At 36.2% G+C, this 26,725-nt stretch overlaps 1 protein-coding gene across 1 annotated transcript in view; it reads right to left on the bottom strand.

Annotated features, from left to right (window-relative positions):
* Window positions 1-22,734: 22,734 nt before the first annotated feature.
* USP38 (ubiquitin specific peptidase 38) overlaps window positions 22,735-26,725 on the bottom strand; it is a 30,419-nt gene continuing 26,428 nt past the window's right edge. The window contains exon 10 of the mRNA XM_023505964.2: window positions 22,735-26,591. Within this exon, the coding sequence (XP_023361732.1) occupies window positions 26,430-26,591 (162 nt within the window). The 3' untranslated portion in view covers window positions 22,735-26,429. The remainder of the gene's footprint in view (window positions 26,592-26,725) is intronic.

The raw sequence follows: 26,725 nt of genomic DNA, 5'->3' as shown, positions 1-26,725 counted from the left end.
GTCTATTTATTCCATAGTTATTATGTGGGCTTGCTCTATTATTTTCTCCTGATTGAAAATTTTTCATGAATTTATTTTGTATCCTGAGACCTTACAGAAGGTATTAATCATCAATCAAAAAGCATTTATTAAATGTCAGGCATTATGCTAGACAGCAAAGATAGAAATATAGTTTCTTTGCTGAATCTCTGGGGTTTTCTAAGTAAAGCATCATGCAAACTGCACATAGAGATAATTTTGCCTCTTCTAAGAATGGAATCTTGAACAATTCCAATATACTTGGGAAAATGCCAACCACATACAGAGAAAGAACTATGGAGACTGACTGCAGATTGAAGCATATTCTATTTTCACTTTTTTTTCCTTTCTTGTGGTTTCTCCCTTTTGTTCTCATTTTACTTCCCCACATGACGATATGGAAATATGTTTACATGATTATACATGTTCAACCTATATCAGATTACTTGCTGAATTGGGGATGGGGGGGGGGGGAAAGAGATGATGGAAGGAAAACTTGGAACTCAAAATCTTACAAGGATGAATGTTGAAAACTATCTTTACATGTAATTGGGGAAGGGGGAGATGCATTATTGGTGCAAATAGCTTATTCCTTAATGAAAAAGAAAGTCCCTTTTGCTTAGTAGAATATACAAACAGTATAGATGCATATTTATAGCATCATGGCACCAGAACAACACATACATCCCAACACTTTTATAAGGAGATATGTCTTGGAAGGAAAAAATAAGGTCCTGCTACTGGCATATAGTAGCTGAATGCCCATGGACAAGTTAGTCAACAATCGCTTATTAAGCACCTATAGTGTACATGCCAAGCACTGAACTAAGCTCTAGGGATACAACAAAGAGGGAAAAAAAAACAACTTTTGCTTTCAAAGAGCTCACAGAGAGATAATATGCAAACAACTATGTATAAACAAGATCTATATAGGATAAGTTGAAACTAATCAATAGAGGAAAAGCACTAAGCATTAAGCGGGATTAGTATAAAACTCAATTTCATCAACAACTGGAATGATACAAAACAGGATTGGTTTTTAATTTTTTTTTATTCTGAATTAAACTATACCAAGTAAAATGTGTTTCTATGTTCAAAGTAGAACAGACTGTACAGAGTTGTTAAGATGCTCCAACAAGATTATTGGATTTAAAACATTTTGCAAGCTTGAATAAAAATTATATGAGCTTCAATTATATTATTGTCTATATTAATGGAGAACAGTACTTCAAATATAATAGAAAATGCATATACACAGATCTTCTCTGAAACATCAGGAACCAATCTTCCCTGTGGTCTACCAATGAGTAGTGGGGTGAAGAGGAGGAAGGGGAAAGTATAATGAGAAGTTTACTTTGATTAGACCATAAGATGTCATGAGAGAATCCAAATCTCTCTCATAATTGGACTCTTAGAACCGAACAAGCTTTACACATTGGGTTTCTAGAAAAGGTAGAATATACTTAACAATTATATATGACTATTTTTGGTAGAATCACTGAATTATTTACGGATAGTGGTTGCAAAATATATTATATTTCATTATGGCTCACTGTTGTTTATTTCCTTTCTCACGCCCTATTATCCAGAAGTCTCCTATTCCTTTGCTAATTCACACCTTTGTTCCTATCATTCCCTACACCTGCCTTGCCTCCTATTTGAACTGGAAGTCAAGAGATTTAGGTTCTTGCCAACTCTGCCAAGTTGTTTGTGCCTCAGCTTCTTGGTTTAGAAGATCTCTAAGGGCTCTTCATTGTTGTTGAGTTATGTCAGTTATGTCCAACTCTTTGTGACCCCATTTGGGGTTTTCTTGGCTAAGATACTGGAGTGGTTTGCCATTTCATCCTCTAGTTCATTTTACTGATGAGGAAACTGAGGCAAACAGGATTAAGTGACTTGCCCAGGATCACAGGTAGTAAGTTTCTGAGGCTGGATTTGAACTCAAGTTCTCTGGATTCCAGGCCTTGCACTCTATCCATTGAACCATTTGGCTGCCCCAAGGGCTCTACTATCTCTAATGCTCAGTGACCACATCATTTGAGATAGATGAAAATAGGAATATCCAAATTCTTTGTTAAATTATTATTATTATTTATTTTAAACTTAAATAGAAAATAGGAAAAGAAAAAAGTATTGCTAGGTTCACAGCAGAACATGACAAGATTCAAAATATAAAGCAAAAAATTTCCTTTTCAAAAAAGTCTCTATATTAAATACTACACATTATGTTCAGAGCTGTCCATCTTTTCTTTGCTTCTTTTAGATTTTCTTTTGTTCTCTGCTGTGCACTTTTTACTTTATTCTTTTTTTCCCTCTTACCCTCCTAGAAGGCTACAATCAAGTGTGGATATCTATATGATGTGTGTGCATACACGTGCAGATGCATATATGTGCACATACATATATATAGATATACACACAGATATATACATACACATACATACATAATGCATATATCTCTATAATCATACACATACACATATCTATGTAAGACTGTACTATGTTTATTTGTCCTCTTTTTCTCTGAAGGTGGATAATCTTCCTTCATAAGTCCAAAATTTTCCATATTTTTTTAACTCCACCAACTCAGTATTTCATGTACCGCAGCAATATTCTATCCTTATCCTATCTAGTTATTTTAAATAGTCTAAAACAATATTGATTCATATGGCTAACATAGTGTCAGTTCCCCATTTTTCTCTTTTGAATAAATCTATTAATTTTGAGATCATGATTACTACTTCTGCTTTTTTTTTTTTACATAAATTCTACTCCTGATCTTTATTTTATGTGTGTATCTCTTATTTCCTGTTCCTCTTAATTATCCTGCTTTACTTCTCCCCATACTTTGCCCTCCTGTTATTTAACTTATGCCCCTCCAAGAATCCCTCCTTTATTCTCTTCCCCTCACCCTTTCCTCTTTATCCCCATTCCCTTTAATCTATACACTCTTCTATACCCCACCTTACTTTATCCCCCACCCTCTTATTTCTTTATAAATGTAAAAGATTTTTATTGCCTTCTAAATATATATGTTGTTCTCTCTTTAACCCTGATCTGATGGGAGTAGAGTTCCCTGTAAAAATCCCTTCCTTATCCTCTCCCCTCTCCCACTTCTCTTATTCTTTTACTTTTTTCTGAATTTAGAAGACTTTTATATCCTTTTAAACATGTATGTATTGTTCACTCTTATCATGAGAGTAGGGTTCCAGAATTACCAGCCCTCCACCCCCAACTAATTCTGCTTTGACAGTTGTTCCTCTTGAACTTCATTAGTATAAGATAATTATTATTTTTACCTTTTCTTACATGGCTTTGCTTTTTAGAATCACATCATATTTAGTTATCACATCATATTTAGTTCTACCATAATCTTTCATTCAAACTACTCAATCACGAATGACAATCTAGACATATAGTTTACATTTTCACATGTAAAACATAAAAGAGTTTATCCTTATTAAATTAGTCTTTGATTTGATCTTATATATCACCTAGATTTTGTGTGTCAAATTTTCTATTAAGTTTGGGTCTTTTTGCAACAAAAATCTTGGAAGTCTTACAATTCATTGAATATCTTTTTTTTTTTCCCCATTCAGGATGATGTTTAACTTTATTGGGTAGGATATTTCTGCTGTAACCTTAGTTCCTTTGCTCTTTGATATATTGCAGTAACTGCAGTCTTTTAATGTAGCCACTGGTAGGGCTTGTGTAATTCTAATTGTGCCTCCACCATACCTGAAGAGGTTTTTTCTTGTTGCTTGTAATATTTTTTTCCTTGACCTGATGGTTTCAAAATTTGGCTATGATGTTTCTGTTGTAAGTTTTTCTTGTAGCAAGAAAAGTGGTGATAGATGGATTTTTTTCCCCTATTTCTATTTTCTCCTCTTGTTCTAACACTTCAGGATAAATTTCTTCAGTTATTTCTTGTGTTATTTTATTTATTAAGATTTCCCCCCTTAATTCCAGGTAGTACAATTATTCTTATGTTTTCTCTTCTTGATCTATTCTTGTTCAGTTATTTTTCTAATAAGATGTCTCATATTCACTTCTATATTTTATTTCATTTTTAAATAGTTTATTATTTTTTGGTCTCATAACTTCACTATAATTATTTATTATTTTAACAATAAATAAAATAAACAAAGGGATTTGAAAGTTTGGAAAGTTAAAAAAATATATCTAGAAGAGCAGTGTGCTAACATTTAAAGAAAAGAAGTTTAAATGGAATATCTAGGCCTTCTCTGTGAAGGCAGAGAAAAGCACAAAGTCTTGTTTGCTGATGTAAAAGATTTGTTATGTTTTAAGAACAATGATAAAGGAATTTGGGAATTGGTTATTTGAAAATCTGCTTGTGATTTTAAAACTTTCAACCTGATGTACTAATTTTGTAAGTAAATGGAATTTAGATTGTTTTAAACAAGACAGGAAAGTTTTTTTCCCTTGAAACAGAGCCTGGGCCAAAGGAGCGTCTGAGTGTTCAGGTATATAGCTAGGGAGAAAGAGAAAACTGGAAATGGGTAGATTTGGGAAGAAAGTAAATAAAATTGATGGGCTAAATCTTGAAAAGGATCCCTATGTAGGACACTGAGCTGAGAACCTGAGAAGTTTTTTCCTAAGAGACAGGAGTGGGGGAAGGGAGTCCTCTCCTCTCCTCTCCTCTCTCCCCACAGTGCAGCAAACTGTGGTTTAAAGGAAGATGCTTACTTTTAGGTTACTTGATTGAATATTTGTTTCTTGATACATAAGTTTTCTTGGTTGAGGAATATGGTCATAAATGTGATCCATTCTTTGGTAAGAATATTTCTAAAAGTTAATTACTATTTTTAAGAAACTTCTTGAATTCTTATAATGGAATTGGGTAGTCTGTATAAGTTTAAATTGATTGTATTGGGTCATCCTGAGGTTATTTAAAGGGCCTCTGAAAATAATTTTTTCTTTTTCCTTTTGGGAAATGTTTCTGTAATGGATAATATGCAATTTGGGATATTTTTCTATGTATTGGGCATTTTAAAAGCAAAATGATTTGTATGTATAACATTCACTTATGTAACATCTACCTAGATATGATAATTGTTTTAAGTTGTGAACTTAGACAAAATTTCTTCCTGTTATTACTATAAGGTTATGATAAGTCTTTTAAGATTTATCAGAAATTTGATTAATGAAATTTGTTATTGGAAGTAAAATTTCTCGGACTTAAAATTAATTAGTTAATGCTATTTGGGAGTTTTAAAGCTCCACCCTCTGACAGTTACTGGGACAATTGATTGGAATAAAACTGGGTTAAGACTATTTTATCCTATATGTGCTGAAGGTTGAGTTTTAACTGCTTATGTTATGTTATACTTTTTCCTCCTGTAACTGATCTCTATGATCAGAGCAATGGTCAATAGAAACTGTTAATTCAATTATGTCATACCTTGCTATTTTCAGTCTGGTTATATGTAATCATTGTATCCTAAACGCTTGGGCAACTAAGTATTTTGCCTGGTCATCTCTCTGTTACTGGATATTTGTGTTTTGTTTCTTTCTATAAGACGCAGCCGCTTGGCTGGCCTGTAAAGCAAACTCATCTCTTCACATAGGAAACAATTTATTTTGGCCTCCTCATATTTTATCTGGTGAACTGAGTCTTTCCATCTGAGACTGATCTAAATCGGTCAAATTACAGATATTGGCTTGCTTTTGGAACCTGGATCAGCCTTGATTGTCAGCATGGCATACCCAGTCTGCATGGAATGAGAGCCTCCTATCACTTCACAGCCTGAAGCAGTAGTTTTTAAAATGAGACCATGGACTGGACCCTGCATCTACTGTACTTTGAACTGATATGAGGGACTTTGGGAATGTTTGATGACTGACTGTTGAACCTTGCCTGGATCATCTATCACTCTGTTTAAGATTTGGGATGGGATTTGTTAAAACTGTAATTATTGCTGTTATATTTGAGGGCTTTTTAGGAAATGCTACTGTACTAGTATGTTATATATAGGGATTTTGATTCACTCTTGGGATTTATATGGGGAATAGTCATTTGATAATTCCCTTTCTGTGAAAAAAAAGGGAGGAAAAGATAGAACATTTGGAAACTGGTAGATCTCACTAGTTTAGATTGAATTTGAATGCTTTAGCTTTAGAATCCCTTATTTTGTTAAAATTGCCCTGGCAGACTCAGTTTTGGGGATTATTTTTTAAGCTTTAGAATTAATTAGTACTTCAGAAGTTCAAAGAGCCTTTAATTGGCCTTTTACTTTTGTCTTTTGGACCCTGGGCCTTCCGGAAAATCATTTCCTTTATAAAATCCCAAGTAGATAGTGCGCTGGCCAAACCCATTCATGTACACTATCACCGCCTTAGAGACTGGTGATGACCCCCTTGATGCTCATATAAGCAATAGAAATTTTTGACAAACATCGAGACCTGGTTAGCCAATGACAGGTGAGATTCCTCAAGGACTAGCCGACCTAAGCCAGGAAGAGACGTTTCTGTACATCCTTCCTATGACGGGTAAAGCTTTTCCCCATAGGCACAACCTAAGCCAGGCACAGGTCGAGAAATGAAAAATTCTACATTTGATTTTTTTTAATATAAATGAAAAAAGGGGGACCTGTGGGGAGCCGGCACTAATCTACAGCCACATAAGGCCAACCTTGAATAGGTTGAATCTCCTAATCACATTATACCAAAGACTTCCTGAATAGGAATCTCCTAATCACATCCTAACTTTGAATAGGCAGATATCTAGGCATCCCCTAATCACATCATAGAGCTTCCTGCCACCAGAAACATCTGAGCAGCTCATCCTTGGGCGGGATACCAATCCTTTGTCATGGACCCCCACCCTGTACTGTGTTTGTACAACCCTGCCTTCTTTTCTACTGCTATATATATCTGTACTATTGCACCCATTAAAAAGGAGGCTTGATCAGAATGATTTGACTTGCCTCCATTTTGCGCGTCCCCTCTCTTTTGCCCTTATCTCTTTTCTTCCAGGGTCCACACACTGTGCCTCGCGGGCCGAGGCAGTTTCTATGCTATTTTCATGAGACTTTTCCTTATTGGTGAAGATTGATTGTTTAGTGCTCCGTGTATGCATGAGTAGTAATTTGTGAGAGTTAGTGGGAAGAGAAATTTTATCTTTTGACTTCTCTCAACATTGAGGGAGAAGTTACATAGTATCAGACTCTCTTCAAGTCCCTAAAGGGAGAGAAAGAAGCATCATAGAGTTTGCTGAGTCCTCTACATATCAGTGTCTTGCCAGGATTAAAGAGGGGTATTATTCAATGGTCTCTAAGGTTCCTTACGTTCTAAATATATGATTCTGTTGTAAGAGGGACCCTTTCATTTCATTTATCTGGGGCTATGAGCAGTTATTGAATTGTCTGCTTTGATAGTATATTTTCCTGGAGCATAGATGTATGCTCAGGGTTCTAAGAGCAGCAGTTTTTCTGACTCAGAAGCTGTGTCAGAAGGAGCACTAGAATCCAAGTTTTCCTGATTTTGAAACTGGACTTCTATTCATTACATCATAATGCCTTTCCAGCCAGAGCTGAATATACCTAATTATATTGTCAGTGCCAGTGGTGTCACACTCAATTATAAGAACAGATTCCTACAGGGCCCTATAGGTTTAATTCAGAAAACCAATTAACATTATCTATGTTATATTTTTATTTATTTTATTACACATTTCCCAATAATATTTTAATATGGTTTAACAGCACTTCAGAATTTTGTGGTAGCTTGCACCCAGTGGGCACTGAATTTGACAACTCTATCTTATTCACAAGAATGGCAATGAGAGAATCTGTCAAATCTTAATTAAAATCTAGATAAACTATATCCATTGCATTCCTCTTCTTTATCAGATTAATTCTGTCAATGAACTTAATATGGCATGATCAACCTTTGAGGAAGCCATGATGGTTTTTTGTGATCACTGCTTCCTTTTCCAAATATTTAATAACCATTCCCTTAATGACATTTTCTAGAATTTTTGCCAGGAATTGAAGTTAAGTTCACTGGTGTATAATTTTGCCGGTTCCACTCTCTACCATTTTTTGAAAGTTGAGCATTTGCCCTTCTCTAGTAAGTCCTCTGGCATTTCTTTTATTCTCCATGATCTTGTAAAATTCAATGGCTGTGGCTTAAAAATCACCTCTGGTAATTCTTTCAGAACTTTGGCAGCAATTGATTTGGGTGACTAGAATTAACTAAGAGCAACAAGGTACTACTTATCCTATGTGTCAGCTCCCTTTGAGCTATTTTAATTCTGCCTTCTCTGATTCAGAGATTCTTTCTTACACTCAGAGAAGCAAGAGTTGAACCATCCTACTGTTCTTCATCATAAATTAATATTGTCTCAACCAATCAGAACAGAAATTGTATCCCTCTTCTGATTTTCTTCTTTTCCTTTTACCTTGACTGTCTCTGCTTATTCTGAGCTCTTGCATTTCTGATATTAATCTTTTAAAAAATATGTAATAGCTTTTTATTTTTCAAAATGCATGCAAAGATAGTTTTTAACATTCACCCTTGCAAAATCTTGTGTTCCATATTTTTTTCTCTCCCTCTTAATCTTCCTCCTCCCCTAAACAGTAAATAATCCAATATAGGATAAATATGTGCAATTCTTCTAAACACATTTCCACATTTATCATGCTGCATAAGAAAAGTCAGATCAGAAAGGAAAATAAAAAAGGAGAGAGGAAAAAAACCAACCAAGCAAACAACAAGAGCAAAAAAAAAAAAAAGTGAAAAATACTATGTTGTGATCCCCATAGTGTCTTCTGGAAGCAGATGGCTCTCTCCATCACAAGTCTGTTGGAATTGGCCTGAACCACCTCATTATTGAAAAGAACCAAGTTAACCAGAGTTGATGATCACATAATCTTGTTGCGGTGTATAATGTTCTTTTGGTTCTACTCACTTTACTTATCCTGATACCATTCTTACATAATCATGCTATCCTTATCTAGATATCCTCTAGTTTTGTTTTCTCATACTTGTATCATCTTTATGAATGATAGATTCTTTAAAGAAAATCTAATTCTGTGGGTGACTTCCCTGGTCTTTTTAGTCAATTGCCTTTTCCCACTCATTAGAATCTCTTCTTATTTCTTAAGAATTTTATTCTTGAGGACTTCTTATCCCTTCTGGGCCATAGAATTACAGGGGTAACCTTTCCTAAGTGAAATGTAAAATTTGTTTTCCCCAAATCTAGAATATATGCTACACTATGCCTTATATTATTCGCTTACAGATTAGGATGGAGTGGTTATTTCCCCTGAGATTCCCACAATTTTCTCTTCAGAATCTAGTTCCTCTTTGAATTATTTTTGTTGAACATTTTGGACAATTACTTCCCCAAAGCAGTGTACTGAGTTTAGCTGGGAATGTTTTCTGTTATTGTTTGGCTAGTGGGACTCATTGCTTCAATGTTTTTTTTTCCTTTCAATTTCCGAGAATTTCATCTTCTTGAGTTCAGAAAGAGGAAAGAAGCCAATATTTCCCCTGTTCTTTCTTCAGAGCTCTTCTAACATAATTGCTTTTACTTTTAGGAAGATTCCTGTGAGAAAAGCATGGCACATCAGTTAACCATTTTCCATACAATTAGTAGATTCTCCATATTCTGAATCTTGATTTTCTCATTTTTTTTTCTCATTCAGTTAAGGTGTACGATGTTGGGACCAGTTTGGAAGAGGTTGTGTCAATCAGAACAAGCTAAGGGCTAATAGTTCCTCTCCTACCTGAGAATAATGAAGTTCTCTAGAAATATGAGCACTTAGAGTTGCAGTACTGAAGGATGGTATTTGTCAATATGTGGCTTGGAAGCCATTCAAAGGAGAAATCATTGTGGAGATGCTGTTTTCCAGCAATGGCACTACTGCACATTCTGGAGGAGTGAGATAAAAGCCACACTAACTCACAGCCTAAAAAATAGTCACCTTCTTAGTTACTGTAGAACTGAGCCTGGGATGATGCTGTACTTTGAAAGGATCACCAGCATTTCCTCAGGAAATAAAAACAAACTTAAAGGATGATGTGACTTACTGGGTGAATACATAAAATACATTGCAAATTCCAAAGGTGTTGAGGCAGGATGGAGCAGCAGAAAAGCACATAGGGAATACTGAGCCAAAGGATCTTCAATCAAATCCTCTGGCTCCTCCATTCTATCCCTGTGTGATACTGAACAAATCACCTCACCTTTCTCATCCTCATGAAAGCATTGAATTATACCTTTTTCTAGTTCTAAATCTATAATCCTAAACATGAGATAGATCCCCATACTGTCATGAATGAAAGAATATAGCATTTCTTGGGCACTTATTGAACACATTTATTGTTCTCCTTGAGGACAGGGAGATCTCATTCATGGGAAACAGAAAGGTTTCGTGGTGCTTAAGGATATAGTGGAAAAGCAGTTAGAGTATCTTGAATGCCATATGCACTGATGAAATCATAAGAGTTCCTGATGTTGAGTCATTTGAGAGAACCAAAGTCTTTGGAGGTAAGAACTTTCTTTCCAGGGTCTTCAGTACGTGGCTGTAATCCCTGCAGGAGTAGTTGCTCCATCCTCCACAAAGGGTGATGGCTGAAGGGACATAAGGCTCTTGGGTTTAGGGTTCTGGTTGTCTCCATCATGGTATCATATAAATGAGATAATGGCCGAGATGATGGGGGTGCTTTGGCTTGCCTTGACATATGTCACCTTGTCTCTCCCTCGGTGCTCTGCTTGCTATTTCAGCTTCTTGCCTTCTCTATGTGGGGTATTTGGTGGGGATGGCTGACTCCTTCTACACAGGGCTGGGTTGGAAGGCTGGGTAGGCTGGCTGGAGAGTATTGCTGGATCATACAGTATACAGATGAGAGTAAGGGGTAAAAGGAAGGGATAGGTGATGAAGAAACTCAAAAGCCAAATAGAGGATTTCTAAAGAGAGCTAACCTATTTTCCATTGAATAGTATAAAATAAAGGGAATTTGCCTCAAAGGGTAAATCATCCTGGACATTCACATTAAGTGAACAGTTATATTCTTAGTGATTCCGAAGCATTTATATAAGAAAGGAAAATGTACTATGACAATTATTTTCCTCAAATTGACATAGTGTTATTCAGATGGCTTTCCCATTGTCAATAGTCAGAGAGTTTTGAGTCATTTTTTGTCAAGAGAAAAAAACCCATTTATTTTCACAGTCAACAACTTTAACTTTCACTATTTATGATAAGCCTTCTCTATCTTGAATTTAGTTTGGATTTACTGGGTTATTTACTGGGATGTCAAAATAATCTGGCAGATAAAAATTGTTGGATATGTGGGGGTTCTTTGTCCACTATAGTAATAGAAAATGGTAGTTGGTGTCTTTAATCCTTTTATTATTGGTAAAGAAATCTGTGGCAATATGATATTTAGGGAAAACTCGCTGGATTTGGGGGTGAGCTTTGTGTTCTTAAGACTGGAAAAAAGGGCTTCTTTTTTTATTAAAGCTTTTTATTTTTAAAACATATGCATAATTGCACCCCTGCAAAACCTTGTGTTCCAAATTTTTTCCCTCTCTTCCCCCAACCTCTTCACGAGATAGCAAGTAATTCAATACATGTTATACATGTGTAATTTTTCTATATACATGTGTACAATTAGCATGCTGCACAAGAAAAATCAGATCAAAAGGGAAAAAATGAGAAAGAAAACAAAATGCAAGCAAACAATATCAAAAAAAGCAAAATATTAGGTTGTGATCAATCCCCACAGTCCTCTCTCTGGCTATGGATGGCTCTCCTCATCACAAGACCATTGGAACTGGCCTGAATCATCTCATTGTTGAAAAGACCCACATTCATCAGAAATGATCGTCACATAATCTTGGTTGTTGCTGTGTATAATGATCTCCCGGTCCTGCTCACTTCACTTAGCATCAGTTCATGTAACTCTCCAGGGCTCTCTGAAACCATCCTGTTGATCATTTCTTATAGAACAATAATATTCCATAATATTCATATACCACAATTTATTTAGCCATTCTCCAACTGATGGGCATCCACTCAGTTTCCAGTTTCTTGCCACTACAAAAAGGACTGCTACAAACATTTTTCTGTTTCCCTCCTTTAAGATCTCTTTGGGATATAAGCCCAGTAGAAACACTGCTGGATCAAAAGGTAAACACAGATTGATGGCCCTTTGGGCTTAGTAAGGAGGGCTTTTTAATCCACATTAGGAAGTCAGAGGTTAATTCATCTATTTGAACATTCTAAATCTGCCATATCCATTCACAAAAAGTTAGTTGTATGGGATGGCAACCTCTAACTCAAAATGACTACTCAGAGATTTCTCAAAGTGAAAAACAGAAGGTTCATTAGAATCTCCAGTGGGCAGTCTGCTCACTGGAGTCTCAGAGAGAGGAGAGCAGACTCTACAAAGGCCAAGAGATGATTTAAATAGTCAAAAACCACAGGAACCTGTAACCTCCTCCCCGCATCTGGTTAATTTTCGCTGCCTGCTTAGATGGAAGTAGCAAAGGTTTGCTGAATTCCAGTCAAGCCAATATTACAGGTGTGTTTGCCTAAATTTATGGTGGTCAGTTTTGCAAATGCCTGTAGGTGTGTTTGAACTGGTATTAAACTCTCTATTGTAAGGTTTGTACAAACTTCCCAAACTTATCAGACCTTCATAAACTAAAATTTAGATTATAGGTTCAGTCTACCTTAGTTAATGATTTTATGAGAAACCACATAATCCCTCCCAATAAGGAGATTTATTTAGAGGTAAGTAATAGATTAAGCCAGAAGGGTTAAAGGTTCTTAAAATAACTAAGGAGATTTAGTTTATCTCAGGCTTTCTCAATCAACAAATAGAGATAGCTAGTTTGAAGGCTTCTTGAATATCTCCAGGCCATTAAGTTATTAGTTAGGTTCTTCCCTAAGCAGTTAAGTAAAGGTCCAGGGGGTTATCTCAGGTATTTTTGCTAGAAGAGCAAGTCTTTTCCTCTCCTTCCCAGAGCCTTAATGATTAATAGATCCTTGGTTCTGAGTCTTGAACTAACCCACAGTTATTATTCTGAGAAGTCCTCAGTTTCCCATCTCACAGTCGATAGTCATTTATTAAGCATATATAATATACTAAGAACTTAGATACAAAGTAAAAAAAATAAACAAAAAACAAAGAAATTAATATTTGTGATCAAGGAACTAACATTCTAATGGTTAAAATAATATATAAATAACTACATAAACATAAATCTACACTGAAAATGGCAAGTAATCTCAGAGGGAAAAGACTGAAGGTGGGAAGGGCAGATGACCCAGATTGAGAAGGGTCTTCTGGAGAAAATAAGATCTAAAGGAGGCCAGTGAAAATAGGAGGTGGAGGTGAGGAGGAAAAGTATGCCAGAGGAATGGGGGACCCTCCAGTACAGAAGAGCAGAAGGGAAATACATTGTTCTGTGGAGGGAACAGCAAGACCAGGGTTATTGGATCACAGACAACATGGAGGGGGGAAGATTTTAGATGACCTTGGATAAAAAGGGGCCAGGTTGTGAATGGCTTTAAATGACAAAGGATTTTACATTTAATGCCAGAGATAACAGGCGGCTGGGGGAATTTATGAGCAGCCCTTTGGGCAACTGGCTTTGACAGTCTAGTGCAGAATGGATTGATGAGAGAATTGGGACAAGGAGACCAGTTAGAAGGCTTCAGCAGTAGGTCAGGTGTGAGGTGAATGCCCTGAATCTAGGGAGACAGAAGTGTGGGCAGAAAGAAAGAAATGCATTTTAGAGTTATAAAGTTGAAAACGACATGATTTGACAATATTCATAGTGGAATCAGGTTAATTGCTCACCAAAAATTTCCAAAAGCCTGAGAGGCAGTCTGTTATCTTTGAATAATCACAACCAGATTCTGATGGCAGGAGGGCTTGGATGTGAAATGAATCGAAAACCAGACACTGGCTTGACAGAGTTTGTTATTTATAAGACAGTTGATGGATCCCACAGAATAATGTTTACAATGGCTTGGTTCCAATTTGGGGAGATATGTTCTCATATAGTTATTATTTCCTTAAGTTTCAGGTGTCTTTAAATGTTCGCATCCCATGTTATCCGTATTTTCAAAGAAAGCAGTTCCAACCTTTAGCCTTTGCTGTAAGGTGATGGAGAGGGAGAGGACAAGGGTATATATTTCAGTAGGAAAGTTGGAGAGCTGCCATCACAAACAGACAGAAAACATTCCACTGAAGAAGCTCTGAACAGTGTTAAATATAAAAATTTTGTGATTTTATTCAAGGCACCCATTTACAAATAAACCATTCAAAAGGATAATAATTGATCTTTTATACACTTTAAGATTTGCATAACATTTTGTATATATACTCTTTTGATCCTCACACCACTGTGAGGTAGGTTCTAGTTTAATCATCACCATTTTACAGATAAGGAAATGGAGGCGGAGAGAAATTAAGTGACTTCTATTTGTAGCTTTCTACTAAACCATGTTAATCTTTATTAATGTTTTAGATTTTCTTTTTAATTTACTGAAGAATATTCTAAGTGACAGATTTTTTGGTCTGTCCTCCAAGGACTAGGTTACCTATAACTGAGTCAGAGGGATTCTTCACCAGGTTTGAATGCAGATTGATGAGTTTGGGGACCACAGCAACACTCAAACACCATCTACTGATAGATGGGTTGACAAAATTACAGCAACTTCAAGAAGTGAAGTATTTTTTAGAAAGTTTACCAAGAGATGCTCAGAAATCATTGTTAATTTGCATAGAAATCTCAACATTTCTCCAGTGATTTTTCCAAGGCTAGAGCATGAAGTTTTAAGTAAGTTTTATGTGGGTTTAAAAAGACAGGAAGAGGAAGACACTGTTTACATTTAGCATAGCTCTTCCCCACCAAGTTTCAGTTTTGAGCACATTTGTATTTTTGGTTTTCATTGAGAGCTTCTCACAATACCAGGGCTGATTTTCCCTTTAAAACCCTAGGCAATGAGATCCTTCCCTAACCTTCCACTGAATCCTTTGAAATAAGCTTTCCTCAAATTGAGGCTATATGTCAGATAACCACCCCTTATAATAAAAAAGAAAAAAGAGGGGGGAAAACACTTCAGCAAAATTAACCAATATATTTTTTAAAAGCCTGATGTATTTTCACTGTTCCAAATTTAGAGTCCTCCACTTCTGCAAAGAAATAGAGGAAAAAAAGGAAATGATATCATTAACAATTTTAGCAAAATTGTTGGATCTAAAAGAAACCCTCATAAATCATTACTATTCCCTTCAAACAACAACTCAGCAACAAAACTCAGCAAGAAGAACTGGAAAGTGAAATTCCATTCAAAATTATTAAAGAAGCTATAAAATATTTGGGACTGTATTTTTCTGAGATTCAACCAAGGAGTATATGAATCTAATTATAAAATATTCTTTACAGAAATAAAGACTAACTCAAATAATTGGAAAAGCATTCATTGTTCATGAATAGACTGAAATAATATAATAAAAATGGCAATCACTTAAATTAATTTATTCAATGCTGCATCAATCAAGATCCTAAGAAACTATTAAAGAGCTAGAAAAAAATATGAAATTCTTATGGAAGAATATAATCTCAAGTATAATAATTTAAAAGTGGGAAAGGAGGTGGGAGTTCTATCAATACTGATCTCAAACTGTAATACAAAGCAATAATTATTAAATTGGTACTAGTTAAAAAAAGAAAGAAGTTGTTCAGTGGACCAAATTAGGTATATACAAGTAGAAACAAACACCTTATAACAGAGTTTGAAAAACCCAATAGCTAGGGGAAGGATTCATTATTTAACAAAGATTGCTGGGAAAACTGGACAGAAGGTTTAGATTAGTACCTCACATCATGTACCAAGATAAGTTACAAATATGTGATTTAGATATAAAAGGTAGTACCATAAACAAATTAGAAGATCTAGGAATAAATGATTTTTCTGATATATGGGTAGGGGAAGGGAAAATGATAAAAACTCACAGAAGATAAAATGAACAATTTCTATTTTATACAGTCTAAACAAATCTAAAGTAGTAAAAATTAGAAGGGAAGTAGGTAATTGGGGAAAAATCTTTGAAACAAGTTTCTGTGTTGAAAGTCTTTTTTCTAAGTTACATGTATTTATTTTACCAGATTATGTAATGAAAAATTTTAAAAAACTTATCAATGGGGCTAGAAGTGTAGTAGAAGAGATATATTGAATTTAAAATACTTAACCTCCCTCCTCCTCCCCGGGAGGAAAAATCAAAACTATACAAACCAGAACAAGATTATATATATATATATATATAGTTTGTTTGTTTGTTTGTTTTGCATCCATGGATGATCTTGAAGGTCATTATCATTTTAAAAACATTTTTCAAGAATAATGATGAAAGTCACTAAAATAAAATTATCCTAAAAATTAAATTGATTTCTCTGCCTTTTGAGGCATTTGGGTTTAAATGACTTGCCTAGTGTCACACAGCTAGGAAGTATCTGAGATTGGATTTGAACTCAGGTACTCCTGATTCCAGTGCAGATGCTCTATCTTTTGCACCCATCTAACTGCTCCTAAAATGATTTTTTTTTTAAAAGTGAAAGCCAATATACACATAACATAGCCACAGGATCTGTAGCATTCCAAGTTCTCTGAAAATAAGAGATACAAGGAAGGATTCCCATATTGCTAAGTGCCAATTTATTAGTCAGTTTAGTCCAGAGGTTCTTCACTTTTTTGTGTCATAGATTCCTTTGGAAGCTCAAGGAAGCCAATGGACTCCTTATCAGAATCATGTTTTTAAATGCATAAAATAAAATATAAAGAATTTCAAGGAAAACAATTGTAAATTGAAATACAGTTATCAAAAGATTTTTTAAAAGTTAAGTTCATAGACCCCAGGTTAAGGCTCCCTGGTTTAGTCACTCTAAATCAACAGAATTATCATCAGACTCATTATCCTGTTCTCTTGCAACAAAGATTCATCCACTTCCCTGCTTCTGCCAGCTTCCTCTAGGAACTGAATAGACCTGATGTATCAAGATTATGATCTGTTTGTAACAGCTGTTTTCCACTTAATTTTTTTCCCTTGCATCTTCATTTTTTTCCCTCCTTAATTTCCAGAAGCTTTCTCTGCATGAAACTTAGCCTTCCAATTTCAGAAATTCTTAATTGTTCCAGGAATGCCACTGAAAGAATGTTTTTCTGCTCCTTTTTTTTCTCTTTCTTCCCCTCTCCTACTTTTCAATTGAACTATAATTTCATTAGTTTTTTTCTTTAACAACTAAAAGTATAACTAATCATTTTACAACATCTCAGGCATAATTATCTTCTAGTTTTAGTGGGAGAACATTTTAGAACAAAGATTTCATCTGGGTACCTTTTTTCCATAAGAAAACTGATTATTTTTTATATTTTATATTTTTATTCCATCAGATATCACAATAATGGTGACATTGGTTTAATTTTCTAATGATACTATGAAGGAATCTTGGTAGATGGATTCCACGGTTTCCATGTTGCTTCTTGCAGTAATCTGTCATTATGGCCTGAATGGCTGGTGCACAGAATATTCTAAAGAGCTCTCATTTCTAGAATCTTTGTTATCTTGGACTTCAATAATGTTATGGTTGTTGAAAGCCACTGGAAAGGTTTAGTTGATTCACTAATGATCCCCAAGATGAAATCATCTCATCTTGGTTTCTTTATTCAGTCTAAATAGATTTTTATCCAAAGTTCAACAATTGATGGCTCTTCCCTTGTTTTAGAAACATGTAAGCTCCTGCCATCTATAAAATAGCTTATTTATGGCAACTGCATTTGCTTCCTCAGCACTCCAATCCATGACTTCTCCTTACATGTTTTAAAAATAGAGGTTGTCTTCTCTTTAACTGATATAACTAAATTGCTGTGAAGGGAGGATCATTGGTAGAGGAACTGCCCCTTTCACAAGAATGTTATCACTAAATCATTAGGCCTCCGGATTTGAAGATGTAAATGTTGTAAAGAAAAGCTTGTTAAGTTGTTTGGAAGTTATTTATATGGGGAAAAAAGGAAACTTTTTTTTTCTTTAAGTAAAAGTTAATTGTATTTTTAAAGTCTAAAAAGGGAGTGGAGGAATGGGGAAGGGAGAGGACTTTATCCAGGACTTCCCTTCACAATACCTTTAACCCCCTCTTTGCCATGTTAATACTATTTTATTAATGATTTCTTCTATATTTCTAATAGCTATCTGGACATGCAAATCCAGGCCAATAAAAGACGAATTAATGATCGATAGTTCCTTTTTGCAAAATTAACATATCAACATATATTGGACTACTTGCAGTCTAGAGTCAGGGGTGGAAGGGAAGGAAAAAACGCAAAATTTTGCAAGGGTGAATGTTTAAAATCTGTGCCTATGTTTTGAAAATAAAATGCTTTAGTAAAAAATAATTTAATGTAAGATTCCTTCAAATTGCAAGGTCCTTTAGGCAGTGTACTGTTAAGTTTGCATTTGCATTATTTTCAGGAACTTAAACCTAAAATAAATTTAGAACTAAAACTCTGTGAATATAGCCAAACACTGAAGCTCAGTCTTGGGAGAGGTATTAAATTTCAGTAGCACCCATCCCAAGGAATTAAAAACTCGGAAAAGATGGAAATAGAAAAAAAGTTTTATGTTGATTCCCCCATCCCCCCCAACACACACAAATCAGGGGAAAAAACTAATCAGTGAATTTTTTAACTAACCAAGTAAATTGTTTCATCCCAAGATCAAATTCAAATAATGTTCAGAGATGCAGCTGGTCATACAAGCAGAGCTAGTTTCAAAGCTGGAATGGTCAAGATGCCTGGATTATTGCTATAGCTGGTTCATTCTCCACTCAGCCCGCAAAAGGATTTTCCTAACATGCAAAGTCTGACCATTTGATTGACTATTAAATAACTCCAGTGGTTCCTTATCATCTCCAAGATCAAATATAAAATCCTGTTTGGCTTGAAAAAATGTGACTCAGTTACTAGTTGGGTGATTTAAGAATACCTCAAAAAATAAATAAAAAGGCTGGACCATAAGCTTCACCTATAAGTCGTTTGCTTTCCCTCAGTCCCATTTGTTATTGTCCTTGTCTCCATTGCCACTGACAGGTGTGAGGTGGAACATTGAGCTACTTTTCTAAATTAATGGTTTGAAGCACTTTTTTTCATATGGGTATTGATAGCTTGGATTTCATAGAGATTTGCTTGCTCATATCCCTTGACCCTTTATTCTGAGTTGCCTTAGCAACCCAATTAAAGAACTGCCTGCTCCCCTCCCCTGTCCCAGCCAGAGCTGCTCAGGATGTGACTAGGTGGTGGGTTTCTCCACCTCCCCATCCTAGCTCGTATTCCTTTGCAGTGATAAATACTGAGATGTGAGGGGCTTTTTTGTTCTCTCCTAGGAACATCAGCTTGAAGGCCTTAATCCCAAGTTCCTGATGGCCTGCAAACTATCTAAGGGGAAGCATCAAGAGACAGTGATAGAGGTGGACTCAGGAAAATCCAGGTTCAAATTTGGCCTCAAAACACTTACTAGCTGTATGCTCCAGGGTAAGTCTACCTGCTCTCCTTCTACAAAATGGGGCTAACAGGTAATACAGGCCAGGGCACGTAGCAGGTATTATAAAGTTATTCCCTTCCTTCCCCAAATGATGCTCAGAGACATTAGAACTCATTGAGTTTCAAGAACAGTGGGAGGTGTCTAAGGGCACTGTCCAAGGGATTCCTCACTTTGTGACCAAAATCCCTGAATCCCCCTTTCTGGCTAGAAAGATAGATGAGGAACTCAAGATTGGCTGTGGGACAAGAGGGGGAGTCCTCCCCAAGGGTCCTGGCAAGCAACCTTTGAGAGGCAGTTTGATCATTTATTATTGTCCTCAAATTCTGTTCAGGCATTTTCTTCATTCACCTTTACCTCACAACCCAAGAGGGACAGAATTTTTGAGTATAGAATTTTTTTCCCCCTCCAGATGACAGTCAAATTCAGAAGGCTGGGACTGGTTGTTTTTCGTTAATGGTCAGACTAGGCTTTTCTAAATCTTTTTTGTGCATTTCCATTTATAACTAAAAAAGTTGATGGAGCTTGACCTTCCAAATAGTTGTTCTACTTTACTGGGGGATGGGTGTGAAGAGGGAAAAGAATAGATTTTCGAGAATGAAAACCCAGGAAAAATTTCCCATTCCTGTTCTATGGAAATAAAAGTGTATTATCAAATTTTTCTTTCCTTGCTGGAAGACTATGGGCAGTGTCCACTTCTTGAAAGATTGGTTTTTCAATATCATTTTCCTCTCAGTATTTCATTTTTAACATTTGCTCGTATTAATGTGCTAAATTAATCAGCTACTCCTGATCTCCCTTTCCCCCAACCCCAAAATTGCCAGCAAGGATTTTACCAGAGGAAGGAAGAGGAAAAAGGGAGGAACATTTGAATACTAACCTGCTCCCTGGTATATCAGGAAGGAGGCAAAAGACATTGGATAAGCAACCCCCATGAAGAATATAGCAGGTAGACTTTTAGGATTGGACCCTATTTTACTTACCCTTTGAAAGGGAGCAGACCAGCTTTAATTATAAACAGGATCATAATTATATATCACTTAGGCTCTAAGAGAAGACACCCTGATCATAAACAGACCAACTGAGTGCTGTGAGAGACTACAAATGAAAACAGATGTACACATTTAGTTGCAGGTAAGCAGTTTCGGTGACTTTCCTTTTTGCAAGAAAGATATTGGGGTGGAGGGAGGAGAGAAACTAAAAAAATCCAATTCAATCCTGTCCCTTTACAAACTCTAAGTGTATTGTGTCAGGTATCATACTTTTATGACCTACAATTAATTTAAACCTAATCAGCCCTGTTGCTCAAGTAGTTGTTCAGTGGCTGTATGCAGCCAGGCAGTTCACAGGTGCGTACGGACATAGGTATCTGTTCTTTTTATCCAGCACACTATTCCTTAGATCCACTTAAATACCAGACCTTTTCCACTCTACTCGTCTTCCTATCCCAATGAGTGGTTCCTTCTTCTGGTCCCGAGCAGGAGCCAGCCTTCTCCATAAAATACTCATACTACAGATGACTGAAGAGATCCCTGAACCTTGATGCCTTGAAACACCAATCAAAAAAGTTGTAGAAAACCATCCTAGACTCTTTCCTGTAAGAATCTCATCTTAACCTAAGGATTCGTCCCTACCCCACATGGTTTGCCTTGAAAAAGCCCTAAAAATTTAGTTCTAGTGAGATTTCCAGTAAGGGCAACTTTCATTTAATCCCAAGGTACTTCTTCTCTCACCCCTTTTTGAGTCCTCTTAAAAAATTTCACATAAAAGCTATTGCTTTCAAAATTGACTGGCGCCAATTTTAATTCTATCACAGGGTCAAAAAATGGCTACAAAGCCACTTGGTGAATTCTAACGTGTAGCTAGCAGATTCAAACGAGACTCGTGCATTAGCTCCCAGGTATATTTTAGCTCTAAGATGACAATTCAGAAGGGCTAGAGTAGGGTTAGGGCAAGCTCATGAGATTCCAAAAAGACCGGAAGTTTAGTGGCTGATATTCACGGTCAAAGGTTTTCCTCTGGAAAGCCTTTTGAAAAAAACTAAAAAAAACTAATGTAGGCAGGATGCCCAATTCCATCAAAATTAGCTTGCTCAGTGGTTGAACTCTTCCCAAGTCTCTTGTTTAACTTTCCTCATTGACTCAGTCATTTGAACAGTATTTTTTATCCAAGGGCTTTTTTTTTTGAGTGCAAAGTGAGAAATGTGACCAATAGGGAGGCAGGGAGAGCGAGGACTCCAAGTTGACAAGGACTCTGGACACTTCGAGGCTGTAGCGCGGTACAGTCATCAGTGTGGTCCGGCTGGGAGAGAAAAGGAAACCCAAGACGCAGATCCAAACCCATCCTTGCCTACTACACCCCTAAAAATAACGGTCCGAAAAGAGGGGCGAGGGTGGGGAGGGGGGCTCCTCGGGTGTGCAGTCTGCAGGTTCTGACTTCGCAAGCTGCCTCAAGTGTCCAGGCAGGCTCCCAGGGTGGGGGGACGGGGACTGGTCACGACTCTGTCCTGCAGGAGCCATTACTGGCGCTAGCAGGCCTTCTCCCCATTAGTGTCCTCATCTCTCCTCTTCCCTACTCCAACCCCTCCAGCACACAGCAGTCCTGGTCATTTTCTTAATGGCAAACTCCACCAGGCAGACTCCTCAGTTAACTTCCCCGACTCCTGGGGCTGTGAGCCCAAGGCCCAGGAGGCCTTTCCAGGTCCCCTGGGAAGGCCAGGTTAGCTCCTGACCAAACTAGGGAGCACATCCCTAGGAACTTGCTTCCTTCACTGGAAGCCAAATTTGGCGCAGGGAGCTCCACTTGTGCTACCTCTGGCTCTAGCACACAGAGAGGCCCATAAACACTTGATAGAATAAATGGCTTTTACTTTGGATGTAATAGTGAGGGAGACTCGATCTACAAAGGGCTTGCCGTGCTATCTGATCCTTATAACAACCCAACCGGATTGGAGAATCTAACTCAATCCTATCATTTTATAAATGACCAAACTGAGGTTCTCTAAGGAGTACTGAGTATTGCAGACAGCAGATTCCTCCCCTTCCCCCCCAGACCCGTTCCCCGGAGTTGCACCTTCCCCTCTCCCGGGCTGTATAAAGTTATTTATCGATATGAAAAATACTGCCCACCTCAAACATCTTGTATTTTAAAATCTTTCTGTATTGTGCTTTAAAATTAGCAATCAAAGTCACAGAAAGGTAAGACATTAATAAAAAACAATTAAAATTATAGTTTGCAGAAAGATTCATAGGTGTCCACTTCAATAAATAAGTTTGAAATACCACGGGGTGGCTTGGCTGCTAGGGAATGAATGTTTAAAACAGAGTTAAGGTCTTTATTGGAGTGGAGGGAGCACCCTTACTGTGGAATACAGAGATTCTTAAATTGTAAAAGTAGAAACCTGCAAAAAGCATTTGATTGAATTTCAACTTATCACAGTACACATTCACTTCTATTTTGGCTTACGAATATTATGCTAGTCAGAAAAATGACAAGAATAAAGATACAGAAAAAAGAAGATATGAAAATCATTTCATGATCAAGACAGATTTAGTTCTTCAATGTTTGTGACAGTTGTAAGACTAGAAAAAACACAAGATATCTCACCGAGTTGCTTTAACCAAGTTGTGACTGGGGCCACAATCATGTGGTGTGAGCCCCAGTAACTCCAAGTAATGAGAGCTATTAACTGCATACATTGGAATTTATGGGGATTCCAAGGCCTTTTTTGGGGAGGGAGAGGGAAGAGAAGAACAGGGTTTTCAACTGCAGGTTCAGATTGTAGCTCTAGCACCTGGGGGTAGGGGAGGAAGAGGAGAGTTTGGAAGGGGGGGGGGGGGGGGGTCTGGGTTTAAAGCCTAGGCAGGAACATGATAAAATACTGTCCTCTCACAAAGGATTTACAAGTCTAATAGCATGGACAATTTCCGGACCAGCCTCCAGCCCTAATAATCTTTCCTTCCTTCTCAGAGCCACAGAACAAATGAAGCTTTGCTTTTATTTTCTGTCAGCTGCTTTAGAAAAAGACAAAGCCTACATTTCTATCTCTTGGTAAGTAAGCACTGACAACAAAAATTTCCATATGGGAGAAATCGGCCTCATTTATTCAAAAAGAATACCTTTGGCCTGAACTAAAAAGAAATGTTAACTTGCTATATCAACTCTACATGAGGATTCCTATCAAGAAGAAAGTCTCTGGAAGAAGGGAAGGAGAAAGTACAATGGTTAGAGGAGAAATGACACTGTGGCAATATTCACTTGTTTATAACGTATATGGAATTCGTTGAAGTGGGCAGTAAATTAGCCATCATGCATGTCTTTTATCCTCTGCTAACCAATGCCTCAGATCCAATTCTGGATCCAATTCTTTCTCTAGACAGATTTGTAGTAACTGACGTTAAATTTCTGTAACATTTCAAAGTTAAATTTATGCTGTATTATTTATTCTAAATGGTTTTAGTAATATAGGAGCCAAAGTTTATATCAGAGCTGACAACCAAACTAATGTATTTATAACTTTGGTAAACTTTAAAGTAAATTTCTTTACCAACAAGATTAATGATGAGGAAATACTTCTTAAAGTTCACTGCAAGTCTTTGATATAATAACTGACATTAACTAATGCTTTAAGGTTTATATACATTATATCTCACTAGTAATACATTTTTATTTCCATGTCAAAAATTACTTGTAAAAACAGGATTCAAAGTTGGCTGCAACAGAAGTATAAAAAAAATAATTAAAAAAAAAAATCTGACTTTAAATTGCCTTCCCAACCCTCTCCAAAATCCACCAATCACCCAACCACAATAACAATCTTCACCTAATTAGCAACATCCTGTAGACAGTGCCATCTTGTCACCTGTAGATAATATAGAAAGTGTAGGAAATCTCCAGAGTAAAGTTCTTTTCTATTCAAATGTTCTGCTTTTCTATCATACCTGGTCTGTGAAAAAATTTGCGCTCTTTAAGGAAGGCTGTATTCACAATTCATTCTCTTACTGCCACAAATCACAAATATGAATACATGTACAATATTGCTGCAGTTGTCTTTACAGGCCCAAACCTACAGCAAAGATAAATAATAAAACCCCAGGAAACTCATTCAACCTCAAAATAAAAAGTAATGTAAAATTTTGACAAAACTGCTGTTCGACAGAACTGTTTGTGAGGGAAAATTCCCAGGGAGAGTCTCCTTTTTAATCCATAGCAACACATGTTGTGTAACTTATAGTCTTAAGAGTTGTTTGGGAGCCCTGAGAAATTACATGACTTAGCGAGGGTCATAGAATCAAGTATGTTTCAGAGGATGGACCTGAACCCAGACTCCTTCATTCAGAAGCCAAACTATCTACTATATGTCATGCTGTCTCAACACTGATTTCACCAAAAAAATAGTTTCAGCTTTTAACTCAAACCAATTTTCTTGGGCACCTTCCCTTTCTCTGGAAACTTGGACTTTTTACTTATTGTCATAAAACACCAAGGAAAAAAAGACAAAGCCAAATTCTCTAACTCCAATTCTTGCTTAAACTGTTTTCAAAGCAAATGTAGGTGAAATAATCAAATTCTAAGAACATAGGAGGATTAGTTTAAAAAATAATTGTTTTTGAATTCTGTGTAGAGTAAGAAAGCACAAGTACTGATTGGAGTTCAGTCATTTAAAAGAAGTACAAATATAAAATACAGAGATGATATCTGAACCAAAAAATAAAACAAATTTACAGCTACAAAAATTTGGGATCAATGTTTAATGCTTAGGATTTTGTTTGGTTAATAATGCAATCCAAAAAAATTATGCTTTCCTAGAATAATTTCTGAATTCTTTCAGGAGTTTAAAGTAAACTACCAAACATTTTTTTTCTTTTTTTCTTTTTTTTTTTAGAACCACCAGATTTTATTTCTGGAAAATCTAATACCTTTCAAAAAGTTATAATTCTAATACCATCAACACAAAAGAAGTTAATTTCTAAGGTTTCATGTTCTTTAAATTTTCTGCAGCCAAAAACTCACATTTTAAATTACAGTACTGCAAGGCACATACAGAACCCACCTCCTTCAAAACACGAAGCAGATATACTCCCTGAAATAGAATTTAAAAATCCTTAAACAATTAGAAATACTACAAAGTTAGCAATTTCTAGTTAAAAATTTTGCTCCTACAGGACCATGCACCTTTTTTTCTGAAATCAATTTAGCAAATATCTATAAATGTTTTTCCTTAAACATTTGTACTTGAAATGTAAATAAAATGTCTCTGAAGAGCACTAACCTGGAAAGTACTGTAGCAAGACAAAGGTTAAGTTATTGCCTTCATTATAGATTGCATCACCTCTGATATTTTCAAGGACATACAAATTTAATGATGGGATAACTATGGATAATACATTTAATGTTTCGAATCTCTTCCCACCCTCCTCATTTCTTGGTTCAATGCAGATTTCTTTTCAAAAAGACAATAAACTGCCCTTTTTCTCAGTATGAATAGGAGCAGGACAATTTAATTGCCTCTACTAAATTTAATGCAGCTTAATTAGGGACCATGTATATATTTTCTTTGAAAGTTTTATGTTTTGTTTTGGTCAAGCATGTCTAACCATAAAAGTAAATGGACTTTTAAGAGGTAGATTTTTTTCCATGATGCACTTTGTTAATAAATAAATGTATTGTCAAGAAAATAAAAACAAGTAATGGGTAGGTTCTTAGTATAGGGATCAAATGCAGAAGAAAATAAAACTAGATATGTTTGATACAATCTGACATTTTAACAGTCATAAGTATTGGATGCCGTTTTATAATCAGTGCATTCAGGATTGGACTATTCCTTTTTAGGATCAAAAAACTAGCCTGCCAACTGTACTGAATCCTCCCCCACCCCCTCCACCCGTTGGTCCACAGCTTCCTGGAGGGTCATTGTCATCAAATCCATTGGGTCTAAAGGAACAGGAAGCAGAAGCAGCCTGTAGTGCACGTGTTCGAGCATTCAGCTCTTGTTCCTGAAATCAAAACAAATAGAATAATATAATGGAAGTTATATAAAAAGTTACTATTTAAATAGAATATCTCAAAACTCCACTTTCAAGAACAAATGGACTTAATTTTAAATAACTAATCTTTAAAATATCTTTGT

This window comes from Sarcophilus harrisii, chromosome 6, assembly GCF_902635505.1.
Source record: "Sarcophilus harrisii chromosome 6, mSarHar1.11, whole genome shotgun sequence".
NCBI lineage: Eukaryota > Metazoa > Chordata > Mammalia > Dasyuromorphia > Dasyuridae > Sarcophilus > Sarcophilus harrisii.
Note: the sequence above shows the minus strand (reverse complement) of the source record. Positions and strands in the feature narration are given on the sequence as shown.